Here is an 18,802-nt window from a genome sequence, read left to right as displayed (position 1 = left end):
TGTCAGTCGTTTTCGTTCATGGCCTTTAAGAGGCACAGTTCTGCCTGGAACATTTTTACCTTTCTTGTTTGTTTATACTTAAGACAGCTTGATTGATATACCCCTAAATTTTACTCTAAAATACTGGCCTCTTTCTTTGACAGGGTCCATGCTGGAGAATGGCATCTCTGATTTTGAGCCCAAGTCTTTGACTATGCAGTCTACTCAGAATTCTCAACAGAATAGGAATGCTGCCAGAACTCTTTCACGACCAACCACAGCACCTCATTTTGCAAATCTGGGGATGGAAGATGTTCCACTCTCCTCCACCAACAAAAAGCTAGGTAAATCAGAAGCCTACCTTTGAGAGAAAACAAAACAAAAAAATCTGGTTTTGGCTAGTGAGGGCAGATCATCTCCTTGTTCCCACAAATAAGGTCTCAGAATGGTAGCAGGTAATACGTTTTCTGTTTTTTAGGCAGTAACTACCCCTGTCTAACTCCGTGTGCACAGTTGGAGTTTGATAGTATTTTAGATGTTGTGCAGTCTTGTTACAATGATGGGGATCCTTTTAGTGAATGAAAGTCAAACTCTGCTGGTCAGGAATGACTTTTCTGGTAACATTAACTTGTTTATTTGCTTTACTGCAACATCTTTGTACTGTTTCCTTCTTTTTTATCTCCTGGTTGACTTAACAGTAAAAAGCACTGCCATCTCTGACATGACATTTTAAAAATATATTTTCATTTCTCTTCACAACTTCATGCTCTTGGTAATATCTGTCAGACTTGAGCTTTAAACAAGATCATTTTCTCTTAAGTACTCAGCATTGACTGGTGGTAGCTCTTTGCTTTTTTGTTGTTGTTGTTTTTAACTGTAATAATCATTTAAATAATCAGGCAGTAATTAAACTGGTAGAGATGACAGCCTCTCTGAGTGTCACACATCTAAGCAAGGAAGGTGGTCTACTCCACAAAGAAACAGAAATGTAAAAGACACTTGTAACCTGTAGCTCTTCATTGAATTATTTATTCCACATGAACTAAATTTAATTAGTGAAGCTTTCCTTTTAAATCTAGTATAACACTCAGCTTGGTGCAGAAAAGCATATCAAAAAATATTCAGTCAAGCAAAAATAAAAGGATGAGGCTTGAAAGCTTTTAAGTAGATTTGGAAAGAAATCAAGAGGAATTTAAATACAAAATGGAAAATCTGTATCTTGGCACATTAAAAACTTAGATCCATGATTCCACCTATCAATTGTACATATAACTTTGACATTGGTGAATATAGAAAGGTCAGTAGAACTCTTAGAAACTGGTTGTAATGTGTTGGGTAGGTAAATATATTTCATCTTTATCTACAAAGTCGGCTTATCCACATACAGTGTTTCAAATTGTGCTACACAGAGAGAGTTTTATTAATTTTACAGTCTATACATGGTGAATTATATTCTACTGAATCCTGTCACTTAGTTTTGAAACTTTGGTACATATTCAAATACAAATATTTTTTTAGCGTTTTTTCTTACTTTGTTTGATTTCATTTTGGATAGTTTTTGAAGTTGCTATCTTCAAATCCATTAATCTTTTTTTTTTTTTTTAACAGTTTCTAATCTGTCAGTTCCATCCAGTGTATTTTTCATCTCGGACATTGTCTTTTCCTCATCTCTAGAGGTTCAGTTGGGGTTTTTTAAAGTATCACCCATGTCTCTCCTTAACATGTTTATGTTTTCCTCTGTCTTCTTCACCATATGGTATCTGATTACATTAGCTGTTTTGATGTCCATGTTTACTTGATTCTACATCTGTGACATCTCTGCATCTGCTTCTGTTCTTTGATTTTTCTCTTCGCTCTGGGTCATATTTGTCCCCCTCTTTGTATGCCTAGTAATTTTTTCTTAGATGCCAGACATGTGAATTTTTCTTTTTGATTGCTAGATATTTTTGTGTTTTATCTAAGTATTCTTTTTTTTTTTTTTTAAGATTTTATTTATTTAAGAGAGAGAGCACAAGCAAGGGGAGGGGGCAAAGAGAGAAGAAAAAGCAGGTTCCCTGCTGAGCAGGGAGCCGGACTTCAGGCTCCATCCCAGGACCCTGGGATCATGACTTGAACGGAAGCCAGACGTTTAGCAGGCGGAGCCAGCCAGGAGCCCTATTTAATTATTCTTACGATTTGTTTTGAACTATTATTTGGTAACAGTCTGAGGCTTGCTTTTAAGCTTTGTTAGGTGGAACGAGAGTATCCTTTAGAGATAATTTTGCCTCATTACAAAGGCAGTAGCCTTCCAAGTGCTCGACTGGTCCCACATTCTGGTGGGTGTAAACAAGAACTGTTTGTGGTCTGGGTGAGGTCTGGGGATTGTTCTACCTGTTCCTTTCCATTGGTTCTTTTTCCTGTCTCAGTAGTTTCCTCACACTGATGCATTCAGAATCCTCTGTAGATCTCTACAGTTTTCTCATCTTGGTGTACCTCTCTCCTCCCCAGTATTCTGCCCTTAGAATTCTCCCCACCTTGGCCTCCCCAGTTCTCGACTCTCCCCCCTCAATTCAGGATTAGGATTTCTCCTCCTTGCGCTGCAGCCTGGAAACTCTTGTGGCAGTAAGCTGGGGCAACCAGAGTCCTCAGGTTTCTGTTTTCTCAGGGAGAAAGTACTTCCTAATGTCTGTTTTATGAGAACCAAGTTTCATATGTTTTTTTCTGTGTGTATAGGTTTAGTTGTTTAAGACAGGAGAATAAACCCAACTCCTATTACTCCATCTTGGCCAGGAATACTGTTTTGTTTTTTGTTTTTAATCTATGAAAACATCAATTTTTTTGTCCAGGAGTGTGGCCCCTTAGGGAATATTCTTAGTCCACCAACATTTGCTATGTTACATGCATGGGTGTCCATATTCATCTTTCAAGTTACCTGTGCTCCTTTTTTGTATTAATTCTTGGGGTTTTTTTTCCCCAAGGTTCCAATATTGAAAAATCTGTGAAAGACCTCCAGCGCTGCACAGTATCTCTTGCACGGTATCGAGTTGTAGTTAAAGAAGAGATGGATGCTTCCATTAAGAAAATGAAACAAGCTTTTGCCGAGTTGCAGAGCTGGTAAGTTAAGTTGCCTTTGATCACAGTGGTACAAGAAGGGTCACTTACGAAGATGCTCAGCCACTTGCCAGGTTCTTTACTTCCTGACTCTTAACTGTTCTAGATAGTAGGGAGGAACTTAGAAGTCCTGTGGTATATTTAGCTTTCTGCTTCATTCAGCTCCTTTGGGTGACAGTGCAGGAATGGCTGGTACAGAGAACTCATGTTCTAGGAATGGGCCTGAGGTTGATAGTGTTCAGAAAGGGACAAATAATTACAGAATAGATCATGTGTCCTAACTTTAGGGTCTGTCTCTTGTTGCAGGAACCTGTAACAAATGACATGTTTTTTGTTTGTTTGTTTGTTTGTTTTTAAGGATTTTACTCATTTATCTGACAGAGAGATCACAAGTAGGCAGAGAGGCAGGCAGAGAGAGAGGGAAGTAGGCTCCCCACTGAGCAGAGAGCCCGATGCGGGGCTCGATCCCAGGATGCTGGGATCATAACCTGAGCTGAAGGCAGAGGCCTAACCCACTGAGCCACCCAGGCGCCCCAATGACATGATGTTTTTGAACAAAGTTACAAAGTAGAAAAGATCTGTTTTTGCTTTCCTTCCTCCTGTCATCCTTCCTAATGCAGCCTGTCCAAATTGTCTCTTCCGTGCCTTATTACTAGTCATTGACTTGTTTTAATTTTGTGCTTTTCAAGCTGTGTTCTAAAAAATAGTCATATCTTAAAATATATTAATATGCTTTTGTAGGGGAAATAGGGTTTGGTAGTTAAAGAGATTTTTTTTTTTTTAAAGATTTTATTTATTTATTTGACAGACAGAGATGACAAGTAGGCAGAGAGGCAGGCAGAGAGAGAAGGAAGCAGGCTCCCCACTGAGCAGAGAACCTGACGTGGGGCTCCATCCCAGGACCCTGGGATCATGACCTGAGCCGAAGGCAGAGGCTTTAACCCACTGAGCCACCCAGGCGTCCCAGTTAAAGAGATTTTAAAGTACTTTTTAAAACATGTGACTATGGACTTTTTATTTATTTATTTATTTTTTAATTTTATTCATGTGACAGGCAGAGAGGTAGGCAGAGAGGTAAGCAGAAAGAGAGGAAGGGAAGCAGGCCCCCTGCTGAGCAGAGAGCCCTATGCAGGGCTCCATCCCAGGACCCTGGGATCATGACCTGAGCCAAAGGCAGAGGCTTTAACCCACTGAGCCACCCAGGTGCCCTTTTTTTTTTTTTTTTTTTTTTTTTTTTTTTTTTTTTTTTTTTTAAGATTTTATTTATTTATTTGACAGAGATCACAAGTAGGCAGAGAGGCAGGCAGCCGGGGGCGCGGGGGGAAGCAGGCTCCTGCTGAGCAGAGAGCCTGATGCGGGGCTTGATTCCAGGACCCTGAGATCATGACCTGAGCTGAAGGCAGAGGCTTAACCCACTGAGCCACCCAGGCGCCCCTGACTACTGGACTTCTTCAGTGCTTTTCCAATGCTGATACGCAATGCAAATCTACAAGAGGAGGCTATATATCATGCTGTTTCCCAAGTGTATTTGATTATAGAATCTTTGGGGGGAGGAAGTGTATTCTAATGTTTTTGAACACTGAAGCTGGTTTTTTTTTGTTCTTGTTGTTTTTTAAGGATTTTATTTATTTATTGGACACAGAGAGAGATCACAAGGAGGCAGAGAGGCAGGCAGAGAGAGAGGAGGAAGCAGGCTCCCCGCTGAGCAGAGAGCCCGATGCAGGGCTTGATCCCAGCACCCTGGGATCATGACCCGAGCTGAAGGCAGAGGCTCAACCCACTGAGCCACCCAGGCACCCCAAACACTGAAGCTCTTTTAACTATCGTATATTAAGGTCTTAACTAATACTGAAACCCTAGCTCCTTCCCAGTATTTGTATTTTATGAGGAACTTTTTTGAAAATAGAAAAGCCCTGGGATGCCTGAGTGGCTCAGTGGGTTGAACCTCTGCCTTCAGCTCAGGTCGTGATGTCAGGGTCCTGGGATCGAGTCCCATGTCGGGCTCTCTGCTCAGCGGGGAGCCTGCTTCCTCCTCTCTCTGCCTACTTGTGATTTCTCTTTCTGTCAATAGGTTAAGTGAAATCTTAAAAAAAAAAAAAAGAAAGAAAGAAAGAAATAGAAAATAGAAAAGCCCTGAGGACCAAATTCAGTGAAGCAGTGGAAAGACAAGCAGCGAGGTTGATGTTTGGGGTTTTAAGACTGTCTGCTCTGCTGCTTTGTAAAACCTACCTAGATCTGAAATATGAGAGGAAGGGTTCATGAGTACAGAGAACCTACCCCCTCTTCCTCCCAACCCTCCATCTTTTTTCTTTTATCTGTGGTTGTAGTCAGCCATGTCTCTGTTCATAAACTTAGTTTGGTTACTTCGTGCCACAGGAAACAAGAGATAGGCGGAGTGTAGCTAGCCCCAGTCCTCCAGTGGGATTGAAGAGGGGGTGAATTAATGAAGATGTAGAGTAAAGCCTCCATAAAGTTGCTGACACCTACTTGTATCATATGAAAAATGTAGAATGGTCCACTAAATCATCATAACCAAAAAGTCCTTCAAGATAGATAATTCATCTGCTGGTCTACCCATCCTTTGTCCCGAATCCTGAGTTTTCCCTTTCAGGTTTTATAGCTAGAAACTTAATGTCATATCTGTTTTTCTTTTCTTTTTTTTTTAATTAAAGATTTTATTTATTTATTTATTTGACAGAGAGATCACAAGCAGGCAGAGAGGCAGGCAGAGAGAGAGGAGGAAGCAGGCTCCCTGCTGAGCAGAGAGCCCGATGCGGGACTCGATCCCAGGACCCTGAGATCATGACCTGAGCCAAAGGCAGCGGCTTAACCCACTGAGCCACCCAGGCGCCCCTTCTGTTTTTCTTTTTACATACATATTTATTTCAGCCGAATTACTTGTCTCAAGACTTAACATTCACATTTCCTCTTCCGTATAATTGTTAATGCCACTTTTCTATCCTAATATATTCTTCTATATCTTCATACTTCTCTCAATCTAACCAGTTCTCTCAAACTTAAATTTAGTTCTAACTTCTTCTGGAAATATTTCTAGGTAATTGGTTTCTACTCTTTCTGATCCTTCTGGGAGGAAGCATCATGCCCTTTGCCCTGGATTATTATCATATCGGATTTTATTGACTCATTTTGAAAAGAATAAAGAGCTAAGAGTAGGTCATCACAACTTTGCTTTGATAAGCCTCTGGTCTCCATGATTGTTTAGCTTACTGATTGCTTAGCCACAGGATCTGATTCTATTCAGAAACAGCCTGAACCAGGAAACACAGTTCCGGGAGAGAGATTTGTGAGTTCCTGTTGACTTGGAACCCAGCCAGGGGGAGCCTCCTTCAATAAATGACAAATGAAATGGTTTCCTGCCTGGGAACTGTGTATTTAGGATTGATTAGCAGACGTGGCAACCAGGTCAATTTAACTTGAGGAAAGAGATTTATCTGCCCTTTCCTGCTGGTGCCCTTCTCTCTAGCTGATTGGGTTTTATAGTACTACCTTATTTCAGTGCCCCTTGTAGTTACGACTTCAAGACATAATTGGCAGGTGAGCTAACTCCATTTGGCACCAAACCAGAACTTGGAGTTAATGTCACTTAGGAAGAGTCATTTTTTTTGTGTTGGTTATAGTATAAAAGAAAAGCAAAGTATTTTAGCAAATTTGCAACAGTAAGATTACATTACCCCTGAAGGGGCACTGGGGGAATTATATGGATAACTGCTTTCATTTTGGGGGCAAATGAAAGCTGACACATACCTGTAGGAAGGTAAAGTCAGAGGCTTTCCAGTATGTAAAACTTAAAATCATCTCTAGACCCAAGTTTACTTTTCTTGTTCATTCATAAAATATGTCTGACTTAAATTGTTGGAGCTGATAGTTGACTTAAATTTAAGGCTATTTAGGAACAGGATATGGAATGGAACATGAAGCTAAAGTAGATAAATTATTTTGGACAGTTGTCATATAATGTGTAGGTGAAAATGCCAACAGGATACACACTCAACTTGTCTTTTAAATGAAAACTTCTATTTTATTAAAAATCAAAACATACTCATCTAAAAGGAGAAAATGCGTAAGAAATTTAAAATTTTATAACTCATCAAGTCATTGTAAGTTTATGCTTAAAATGGAGATTTTTCCTAGCTGATTCCTCATTCATCTTAGAAAAATTACTTCCTTTTATTTGAACTTCGTTTCTCCTCCCATATTAACCTTCCAGTAGTCTTACCTAAGACTTTTAGATGCTTAAATCTAAAGTCCATTTAAGATGGTGGAAACTTAGGTATCATTTTATGAACCAAAGCATTTTCAAAAATGTCTAAAAAGCATAGAAATAAAGGAATGGGCTAATGTAATAATGTGTTACCAAAAAAATGTCCATACCACTCCATAAGTTTAAATTATTCTTCAGTTTTTGCATGTTTAGTACATTGGTACCTTATTTCTACGAGTACTTGGCCTGCATGGTTTTCGATGTTCTTTAATTTAAAATTTTAATTCTTTAACCATCTGTGAAAATAACTAATCACATACGAAAATTATAGTTTACCAAACATATTCAGTCATATATGATTTATTTATCTGGATTTCTATCCTGCAAAGTAGGAATTTTAAATTCAACCTGCTGTTTATAAGGGATTTGAATCTTAGGTTAAGCAGTTTGTCTAACTTGACATCATAAGTTGCAGACTCAGTGTTCGGATTTCTGTATTCTGACTCCCAGTAACCTGTGATTATCATCCCATCTACCACTGATAGCCCACTTCTCACTAAAGCTTGGGAAGAATGCTAGAGACTTGATACTTGTCACATATATTATTTCCTTCTCAGCTTTTTTTTTTTTTAAGATTTTATTTATTTATTTGATAGATAGAGATTGCAAGTGGGTAGAGAGGCAGGCAGAGACAGAGGAGGAAGCAGGCTCACCGCTGAGCAGAGAGCTGGATGCGGGGCTCGATCCCAGGACCCTGGGATCATGACCTGAGCCAAAGGCAGAGGCTTTAACCCACTGAGCCACCCAGGCGCCCCCCTTCTCAGCTTTTATAAAGACTATGTGACAGAGGAAATTTAGGGACTAAGAAATTTCATCATTATGGAATAGGGTTAGAATGAGGAAGACCAAGATTTTGACTGAGCCTATTAAAGCCGTTTTAAGTATTTTTTCAGTTCAATAAAATAAATCTATGAGAATATTCCATCCAAATATTACTTTGTAATTCAGAAGTCCTAAATCACTCTTCTTAAGTCACCAAACGGAATGACTTGTGATTCACATATCCTTCAGTTCGGATCCTAGTTGTAGGGAAAGTATGAAGATTCAGGGAAAGGTAACTATGGAGTGGGGTTAATTAGCAAAGATTTCTAAAAGGAAATGAATCATTATCAAGTTTGAATGACAGGGTTTTTTTTTTAAGATTTTATTTATTTGAGAGAGAGTACGTGTGGGGGGGAGCAGAGGGAGAGGAAGAAGCAGACTCCCCATTGAGCAGGCAGCCTGATGTGGGGTGGGGCTCAATCCCAGGACCCTGGGATCATGACCTGGGCTGAAGGCAGACGCTTAACTGACTGAGCCACCCAGGCGCCCCCAGATAGGATTTACATTGGCAGAAAGGATGGGACTAGAACACTGCATTTAGGAAGCCTGATCTAAGCAGAGGCACAGAAGGGACATGTAGGGACTCTCTATCATGTAGCTACAGCTCAGGGGGCCGTAGTTGAAAGTAATAAAGGATGAAGTCAGAGACCAAGGTAAAATGAGAGCATTTGATGAAGGAATCTGAATTTTGTGTTTCTTTTTTTTCTTTAAGCTTCCATGATTCCTTTTTTTTTTTTTTTAAGATTTTATTTATTTTTTTGATGGATAGAGATCAGAAGTAGGCAGAGAGGTAGGCAGAGGGAGAGGGGGAAGCAGGCTCCCTGCTGAACAAAGAGCCGAATGCGGGGCTTGATCCCAGGACCCTGAGATCATGACCTGAACCGAAGGCAGAGGCTTAACCCACTGAGCCACCCAGGCGCCCCTTCCATGATTCTTTCTTAGGTTTACTGTATATCCCATCATTATAACAGTTTTTAAAAATAGAAGTAAAAGTCCTGTAACTCTACCAACTTAAGACATAATTAATTTTTTATTTCTGTGTTCCCTTGTGTTCCCCATCTACATGCATACATAATCTTTTTTTTTTAAGGTTTTTTTTTGTTTTGTTTTGTTTTTTATTTGACAGACAGAGATCACAAGTAAGCAGAGAGGCAGGCAGAGAGAGAGGGGGAAGCAGGCTTCCTGCCGAGTAGAGAGCCTGATGCGGGGCTCGATCCCAGGACCCTGGGATCATGACCTGAGCCAAAGGCAGAGGCTCTAACCCACTGAGCCACCCAGGCGCCCCTACATGCATACATAATCTTAATAATTGTAATCATCGTGAGCATAATTTTGTAACATTCTTTTCACTTAAAGTTATCTTTGATTCACATCTCTATAACTGCCTACGCTATGCTAGTGTATATGCATGTTCATTTAAGAATTTCGAACAATGGATCTGGAAAGAACAGGGATCTACCAAAGTTAATATGAAAGCATTTTGCTAAGGGAGATACTCTGCTGAAACCGAGGAATCAAGATGAGCACAGAAATTAGAATAATAATTGCTGCTGCCCTTTATTGAGCCGCTATTGTATGTCAGAAGCTTTTATGCACATCTCTCTCATCTGTATAATAATATCACTTGGAGTATTATGTGCATTTTATAGATGAGAAAGGATGGGCACAGAAAAAAATAATCTGCCCGAAGTCATACTTGGTTTTAAGTGACACTTTTCTACTATACCCTGCTTCCTTATTCTGTGTCTTACCAGATTTCTCTGTTTGCTTTTATTTTTCAGTCTTTGCCGTCCTAGGCTATACCTGTCTCCCTTTAGACATTGCTATCATAATTTGAGAGAGAGGATTTAAAAAAAAAAACAACAACCATACTGTTTCACATGAGGATTTAGTCAACTACCGGCTAGATGGCTTAACACACCCTAACCATTCTTCCTTACCAATCAGAAACGTGAACAGTAAACTAGTAGTCAGTAATCTACTTTGCTACTGGTTCTTTTTTCTAAATATATTGTAGAGTATCATCGAGTTATATGGTCTGTACTTATTACTTTAGAATTGAGAAACTTTTTACCACTGGAAAGGAGCAGGAAGAAAAGTTACCCATTGAGGGCCTGTTCCAGACAAACAGTTTATATTCACATCCTGACTTCTTTTTTTTTTTTTTAAGATTTTATTTATTTATTTGACAGAGATCACAAGTAGGCAGAGAGAGAGGAAGAAGCAGGCTCCCTGCTGAGCAGAGAGCCAGATGTGGGCTCGATCCCAGGACCCTGAGATCTTGACCTGAGCTGAAGGCAGAGGCTTTAACCCACTGAGCCACCCAGGCGCCCCACATCCTGATTTCTTAAAAGCTACTTCAGACTGTTGAAATATGAAATCTCATGTCTACATGCTTTGTAAAGGACTCCTGGCAAAGAGGAACCCACCAAATTTTATTTAGTAAGCTAGTTCTTTCAATTAATTTTAACCTCTTTCATTCAACCCAGTGGGATGACCTGGCTACCTAACTGGGGCTTTTTGTTTCATTCTGAGCTCACATGTGTAAGCTCACATGTGGTGCTTGGGAATATGGGGCTCTCCAAAACCTATGAAACATAATTAATTTTCTGCTAATAAAAACTACTGACAGTTCTCTCTCTTGACTGTTTTTATGAGAAGGAAGTGTCTTTGGAGAAATAAAGGTGTTTGCTTTGACTTTGCTTAGGTTTCTGCTTTGATTGGCTGGTGGAGTGAGAATAAACAAGTTCTAGGTTTTCAGCAAATGTAATCAAGTACAAATATTTTCTAACATTACTGAGTGGTTTAAAGTATAGTTCCTTAAAATGATTAGCTGTGGAATTGCCAGAGATGTGTTTCGTTATAACATTGTTTTCTAACGTAACAACCATAAGCAAATGATATTTAACAATATTTTGGTACCAAGGAATATCAAATGCAGTAGCTAGAATCAGTAATCTACGTGTTAGATATATTAACCAAAGGGCTTGCTTCAGATGATGGACATACAATATGTGTGAGAGGTATGAATGGCAATATTACAGGAAAAACTATTCTGAGCAACTAAAGAAATTACATAAAAGCTTTAGAATCTTTAGAATAAATTGAGCAAATGGGAAGATAGTGAAAGTCTTGCTAAGGAGGGAAGGAGATACAGAACTTCAGAATTCACCAGTCTTTTCCCTTAGTGACAGTGACAAGTCATCTAAAACCATTTTTCATGATTGAAGAAAAGACATGGAAGTTCTCTACACTGTTAGGAGGCTTGGGCTTAATAAAAGACCTACTGTCTTTCTAAACAAAGTTCCAGCCGTATTCAGCCAAGTTTCGTTAGCAGTTTCAGAATCGAGTGTATCCGATGCTTATTTTCGGGTGTTAACATTCAAGAGAACCTTGAGAAAACAGTTGCAAACTCAGTGCCCTCCTGTATTGGCAGGAGCAAGGTAACAGAAAGTCTGGCCTTCTGGATGAGCCTTTCAGCACTCTCTGAGAGGACTCATCGCTTGCAGTATGGCTTCTAAACTGTTCCCTCAAACCACAGGGACTTTTGAATCTTTTGGCCACAGAGCTATCCAGGGACTACCGTTTAGCTTAGGAACAGATGAAAAACTTGAGGTTAAGTTTTCACATTGTTAGGAAGCCGTATTAAAATTAACTATAGTTGTTAATTGTAAAAAAAAAAAAAAAAGCCTCTGCCATTTATCTTTATGCTTAACATACTTTCCACTTTTGAACTCTTCCCAAACTTCTCTCTTTGGTAATACACATATTTCCCCAACATTTTTTTTTTAAAGATTTTATTTGGGGCACCTGGGTGGCTCAGTGGGTTAAGCCTCTGCCTTCGGCTCAGTTCATGATCCCAGTGTCCTGGAATCGAGTCCAGCATTGGGCTCTCTGTTCAGCAGAGAGCCTGCTTCCTCCTCTCTCTCTGCCTGCGTCTCTGCCTACTTGTGATCTCTTTCTGTCAAATAAATAAATAAAAATCTTTAAAACTCGAATAGCCAAAGGAATATTGAAAAAGAAAGCCAAAGTTGGTGGCATCACAATTCCGGACTTCAAGCTCTATTACAAAGCTGTCATCATCAAGACAGCATGGTACTGGCACAAAAACAGATACATAGATCAATGGAACAGAATAGAGAGCCCAGAAATAAACCTTCAACTCTATGGTCAACTAATCTTCGACAAAGCAGGAAAGAATGTCCAATGGAAAAAAGACAGCCTCTTCAATAAATGGTGTTGGGAAAATTGAACAGCCACATGCAGAAAAATGAAATTGGACCATTTCCTTACACCACACATGAAAATAGACTCAAAATGGATGAAGGACCTCAATGTGAGACAGGAATCCATCAAAATCCTTGAGGAGAACACAGGCATCAACCTCTTCGACCTCAGCCACAGCAACATCTTCCTAGGAACATCGCCAAAGGCAAGGGAAGCAAGGGCAAAAATGAACTATTGGGATTTTATCAAGATCAAAAGCTTTTGCACAGCAAAGGAAACAGTTCACAAAACCAAAAGACAACTGACAGAATGGGAGAAGATATTTGCAAACGACATACCAGATAAAGGGCTAGTGTCCAAAAATCTATAGAGAACTTAGCAAACTCAACACCCAAAGAACAAATAATCCAATCAAGAAATGGGCAGAAGACATGAACAGACATTTCTGCAAAGAAGACATCCAGATAGCCCACAGACACATGAAAAAGTGCTCCATATCACTCAGCATCAGGGAAATACAATCAAAACCACAATGAGATATCACCTCACACCAGTCAGAATGGCTAAAATTAATAAGTCAGGAAATGACAGACGCTGGCGAGGATGCGGAGAAAGGGGAACCCACCTACACTGTTGGTGGGAATGCAAGCTGGTGCAACCACTCTGGAAAACAGCATGGAGGTTCCTCAAAATGTTGAAAATAGAACTACCCTATGACCCAGCAATTGCACTACTGGGTATTTACCCTAAAGATACAAACGTAGTGATCCAAAGGGGCACGTGCACCTGAATGTTTATAGCAGCAATGTCTACAATAGCCAAACTATGGAAAGAACCTAGATGTCCATCAACAGATGAATGGATAAAGAAGATTTGGTATATATACACAATGGAATACTATGCAGCCATCAAAAGAAATGAAATCTTGCCATTTGCAACGACGTGGATGGAACTAGAGGGTGTCATGCTTAGCGAAATAAGTCAATTGGAGAAAGACAACTATCATATGATCTCCCTGATAAGAGGAAGTGGAGATGGAACATGGGGGTTAAGGGGGTAGGAGAAGAATAAATGAAAGAAGATGGGATTGGGAGGGAGACAAACCATAAGTGACTCTTAATCTCACAAAACAAACTGAGGGTTGCTGGGGGGAGGGGGGTTGGGAGAAGGGGAGTGGGGTTATGGACATTGGGGAGGGTATGTGCTATAGTGAGTGCTGTGAAGTGTGTAAACCTGGCGATTCACAGACCTGTACCCCTGGAGATAAAAATATATGTTTATAAAAAAATAAAAAGTAAAATTAAAAAAATCTTTAAAAGAAAAAAAAAAAGATTTTATTTATTTATTTGACAGAGAGAGAGCTCAAGTGAGAAAGCACAAGCAGGGGGAGCCACAGAGGCAGAGAGAGAAGCAGGCTTCCCACAGAGCAGGGAGTCTACAGGGGCTCAATCCCAGGACCCTGGGATCATGACCTGAGTCGAAGGCAGCCGCCTACCCAACTGAGCCACCCAGGCACCCCCTCCCCAACTTTTTATTATGAAAACTTTCAAAGATACAAAAAAAGATGAAAGGATAGTACTGTGTGTGTGTGTGTGTGTGTGTGTGTGTGTGTGTGTTTTGGTGGAAACTCTTGGAAGTTGCGGGCATCATGACATGTCACCTCTAAATGCTTTAGCATAGGTGACCTAAACACGTGGTCATTCTGCACAACAGCTTTTAACAAGAAAGGTGTTATTATGTTGTCTTTTGTCCGTCTCAGTCTGTCTGTGGTGATGCTATCAGCAGGGAGCGCCTGTTGGGGGGCACTCACCTGGGTCCCACATTACTTGTGATGAGCCCATATTTGAGCTCATATTGTAACTGGATCAGCCCTGGTGGTTACGATCACAAGACACACCTCAGCAACAGCCATCAGGGAACTTTGAAAAAACCCAAGGTTTATCACTTACATGCCCTAGAGGGTACACAACACAGCCCAGACCACAGAACAAGGGGTGCTTCAACAGGGCACAGATTGGGGTTGACAGTGGGCTGCCTAAGGTTTTGGTGAACTGGTGAACTGAAAACGTAAGAGCAAGAATTAAAGGGTGGGAAGGGAAAAGTAGGGCCCCTCAAGTTCTGTGGGTCACTCGGGGCTTTCTAAAAGAGAGACTTCCTGTGTGGGGCAGCCTGGCCGTGGTATGTAGCAGGCAGTGTTGTTTATTTGAGATATCTTTGCAGTGGAGTCTCAAAAGCTTAAGTTCAGGCACTTACGTGACAATCAGAAAAGCTAACTGTCAGGCATTTATATTTTCACATTTGTTCATTTTTATATCTTAAAGACTTGTGAAAAATTTAAGGAAGCTTGGAATTTGTATCAGGCTTTTTTCTGAGACAGGGTCCCAGCAGCTTCAATGAATGAGTAGATTCCTCTGTCTGACTCTCGGCTGCCGTCACAGGACCTCTCAGTACATGCGATCAGTAGATGGCGAGACACTACAAATGACAAACAAGGAATAGCAGCGCCCACTGCTTTTCAGTGAGGGGGGCTTCTGGCATGAAAAAGTTAAACTTTTTTTTAATGGTGAGTTTGGATGGCTGTCCATGCAACTGCCTCTGAATTTCTTACAATCATCAGTGAGTCAGTTGGAAAACAGAGTTTATTTAAATGGATACTCGTCATTCCTGCAAGGGAAAAAAAGAAAGCCCACACAATGTACTTCCTAGCTCCTACTGCCACAGAAATTCTGACTGTGACAGTGCAGAACTTTTTTCCTGCTAAACGCATCACATGACATTCTGCTTTTTCATAATAAAGATTGTAAGCTGCAAAAAGCTTACTTGTTTGCTGAAGTCTTTTAATAAATATTTTACAAGCTTTGCCAGAAACAGATTTGTCATCTGGTGGACACAGTGTCTGCATCTTAAGGTGATTCAGCAACAGAAAAGAGGTGGTGTCAAAACTGAGGCCTGGCAGCTCCTGTCCGTGGTGCTTTTGTTTAGCTTTTAGGTATTCCCAATGCTGCTAGGGCTCTTGGAACAAGACACCGCCAAGGTGTGGGAAGTGCTTTCTTAGCAGAGTACTGCTGCCCTACGATGGTTGCATCTTCTCTCCAGTCTGGGGCTTTTGGATTAATATACCAACCAAATTTGTTTCATTACAAGTCTGTTTATTAACATCACGCGTAATGGTGATCAGACCTACGTTCTCTGGCACTTCACTATAAAGGATTTTGCTCCTTGAGGGATGGCGGCACCTTGTCCTTTTTTGGATCCCTCACACTGTAGTCTCTGTATTAACTACTTTGTGCTAACGTCACTACATACTGAACTAAATGGAATCAGTATTCATATATATATATGTTTATATGTATATGTGTATGTGTTTATGTATGTATGTGATTAGTTTCACAATCAGAAGAGTACAACTTTTATTAACCCTATAGATACAGTCCTATTCAAAAGGGGAAATCAGGGGCGCCTGAGTGGCTCAGTGGGTTAAAGCCTCTGCCTTCGGCTCAGGTCACGATCCCAAGGTCCTGGGATCAAGCCCCTCATCAGGCTCTCTGCTCAGCAGGGAGCCTGCTTCTTCCTCTCTCTCTGCCTGCCTCTCTGCCTACTTGTGATATCTGTCTGTCAAATAAATAAATAAATAAATAAATAAATAAATATTAAAAAAAAAACAAAAGGGGAAATCAGAATGAATAGCAAATTTAAAGAGAGTTGGAAATTTTCAGGTCTACATAGGTATTAAAATTTTAGATTTTATTTTCACCACTGATAAACCGATATGGTAAGGGAAATTACTTGGTATCAGGAGGTTGAAGACTAGGGCAGACTTGTTGCCTCTCTGTACGTTGAAGGTGGTTGTCTCTTTTATAAGGACAAAGGAAGCTTTATGTGCCTGCAAACAATTTATATTTGCAATGGAGAAGATACAAATTACCCATTTAATATTCTTTTTCTGTAAAAAGCCTACCAGAAACCTTTAATTTCCTCTCTTCTGGATTACTCTTAAATGTTTACCTGATGCCAGCAAAATGTAGATATGTTCTTTTAATTACTTTGTCTTCTGACAACTAAAGCGCCAGAAACAAAACAAATGAACAGAGGGAAAAAATAGAGCAAGAGAGAGGCAAACCAAGAAACAGACTGTTAACTATAGAGGACAAACTGATGGTTACCAGAGGGGAGGTGGGGGGAGGGGGAGCTCAGTGGGTGATGGGGATGAAGGAGAGTACTTGTGATGAGCGCAGGCCAATGTATGGAAGTGTTGAATCACTATATTGTACACCTGCAATTAATATTACACTGTATGGGGGTGCCTGGGTGGCTCAGTGGGTTAAAGCCTCTGCCTTCGGCTCAGGTCATGATCTCGGGGTCCTGGGATCGAGCCCCACATTGGGCTCTCTGCTCAATAGGGAGCCTGTTTTCCCCTCCCCGTCTGCCTATCTCTCTGCCTGCTTGTGAACTCTGTCAAATAAATAAATAAAATCTTAAAAAAAAAAAAAAAAGAAATTGAGTTTAAAAAAATATTACACTATATGTTAACTCACTGGAATTTAAATAAAAACTTAAAAAAAAATAGACTAAAGTGCCAGTGACTTGATGTAACGGTGGTAAAATGTTGGAATATGCAGATCCTTATTGTGAATAAATTTACCATGTCCTCTAAGGGGTATTGCCTTGTAAAATGTATTAGAAGCAAAGCTGTCCAATTTTATAGACCAAAATAAGAAAGATTTGAGCATGAATGTGGAAATACAGAACTTCCTTCCATAAGGACTTCTGCTTTAGCACAAATTTAGTGGGAATTGTTCTGTAGCTTGCTACTGCCACCTACTGGTTCTCCATTCTTGGCCTTCACCTCCTGGTTTACTGTAATCCATAGAAATAAAAGGAAATTAGGTCTATTTATTGGAATCCTTAAAATATTCTTTGCTGAGGGCGAGACAGAATTTTTATGCAGTCCACACAGGGTTTACTTTGTCATATGCTTTTAGTGAACAAAGTCTTAAGTCTCTCTCCACTGTTAACAGTGTGCTACTTCTGTTTGAGTTTCTGACCAACATTTTTTTCCTTTGTCATCTTTTCCTAGTTTAATGGATCGAGAAGTGGCATTGCTTGCTGAAATGGACAAAGTGAAAGCCGAAGCAAGTAAGACTGATCTGTAGTTAAAGCTGTTACCAGTTAGTAGGCATCTGCCTTTCAACTCTCTTAACAAAAGCTCGATCTAATTGCCACTAGAAGAGTTTATGTATGTATTTAAACTATCTCGAGCACTTGTACTGCCCTGTCATGTGAATCCTTTCAGGTGAAACAACTTTACAAGAAACTGTTTTTTAATATTTTTGAATGTCAGCGTTTTAATGTAAACTGCAGTGTCTGGGGGACTGCTTTATAGTTTCTGCCACCACAGCCTCAGTTCGGAAAATAAAAGTATCCTCGCAGGTGCCTGGGCTTTGTTTTATTTTGTTTTTAGCTTCCAGTGATTATGGGGGTTTTTTCTACTTGGCAAAAAATGTTTGGCATCATCAGAGGTGACCTCACTAGGTTCCCTACACATTAGTGTAACCGTTATTGTGGTTACTGATCCCTGAAATTTGTTTTCTCACTTTTCGAACAGTCTTCACTCAGCGTCTATGGTCACTAGGTTGGGGAATTCAATAAAAGGAGGTTGTAGGATACCATGACTAGGGTTCTTTGAAAGCCTACTAAAAGATTCTGGAAGAGTAGAGTCTAACTTGGGTAATTTGTGGGGGTTTTTGTAGCAAAGAACCAGATGATCTGTTTTGGGGTTTTTTTTTTTGTTTGTTTGTTTGTTTTTTAAAGATTTTTATTTATTTGACAGAGATCACAAGTAGGCAGAGATGTAGGCAGAGAGAGGGGAGGGGGAAGCAGGCTCCCTGCTGAGCAGAGAGCCCGATTCGGGGCTCGATCCCAGGACCCTGAGATCATGACCTGAGCCGAAGGCAGAGGTTTAACCCACTGAGCCACCCAGGTGCCCCTTTTGGTTTGTTTTTTTGTTTTGTTTTGTTTTGTTTTGTTTTTTGGTCATTTCTGAAAGGTTAGGTAAAAGATACACAGCTGTATGGAAAGAAGGGAATGTCATTTGCAGCTTCTACAATGGCATTGATTCCAGGCTTTTCAGCAGCGGGTTTTATCTTCATGTGTTGAATGCTAGATTTGTAATTAGCAGGGTTGTTTCTTTTAACCTGCTCTCAAACTGGTAAGAATGGAAATAGGTTGAGATGATGACTCATAATTAAACCATTTGTGTTTATGATCATGGGCCAGGGGAGGCATGGAGCTGAGTTCCATTTTGAACTAAAATGTTGAACAGGTACTCTCCACTGTTTTTCAGAGGTGAGATTTCATTTAAATTGAATGGTATATCCTGCAATGTCTAAATGTGACAATTTT

General features: G+C 40.1%; 1 protein-coding gene across 1 annotated transcript in view; it reads left to right on the top strand.

The window, feature by feature from the left end:
- SPATS2 (spermatogenesis associated serine rich 2) overlaps positions 1-18,802 on the top strand; it is a 145,191-nt gene that overhangs the window by 116,850 nt on the left and 9,539 nt on the right. The window contains exons 7-9 of the mRNA XM_032876865.1: positions 144-323; positions 2,937-3,072; positions 17,478-17,536. Of these exons, the coding sequence (XP_032732756.1) occupies positions 144-323; positions 2,937-3,072; positions 17,478-17,536 (375 nt within the window). The remainder of the gene's footprint in view (positions 1-143; positions 324-2,936; positions 3,073-17,477; positions 17,537-18,802) is intronic.

The sequence above is a fragment of the Lontra canadensis genome, unplaced genomic scaffold, assembly GCF_010015895.1.
Source record: "Lontra canadensis isolate GAN:19392208 unplaced genomic scaffold, GSC_riverotter_1.0 scaffold59, whole genome shotgun sequence".
In the NCBI taxonomy this organism is placed as follows: Eukaryota; Metazoa; Chordata; class Mammalia; order Carnivora; family Mustelidae; genus Lontra; species Lontra canadensis.
Note: the sequence above shows the minus strand (reverse complement) of the source record. Positions and strands in the feature narration are given on the sequence as shown.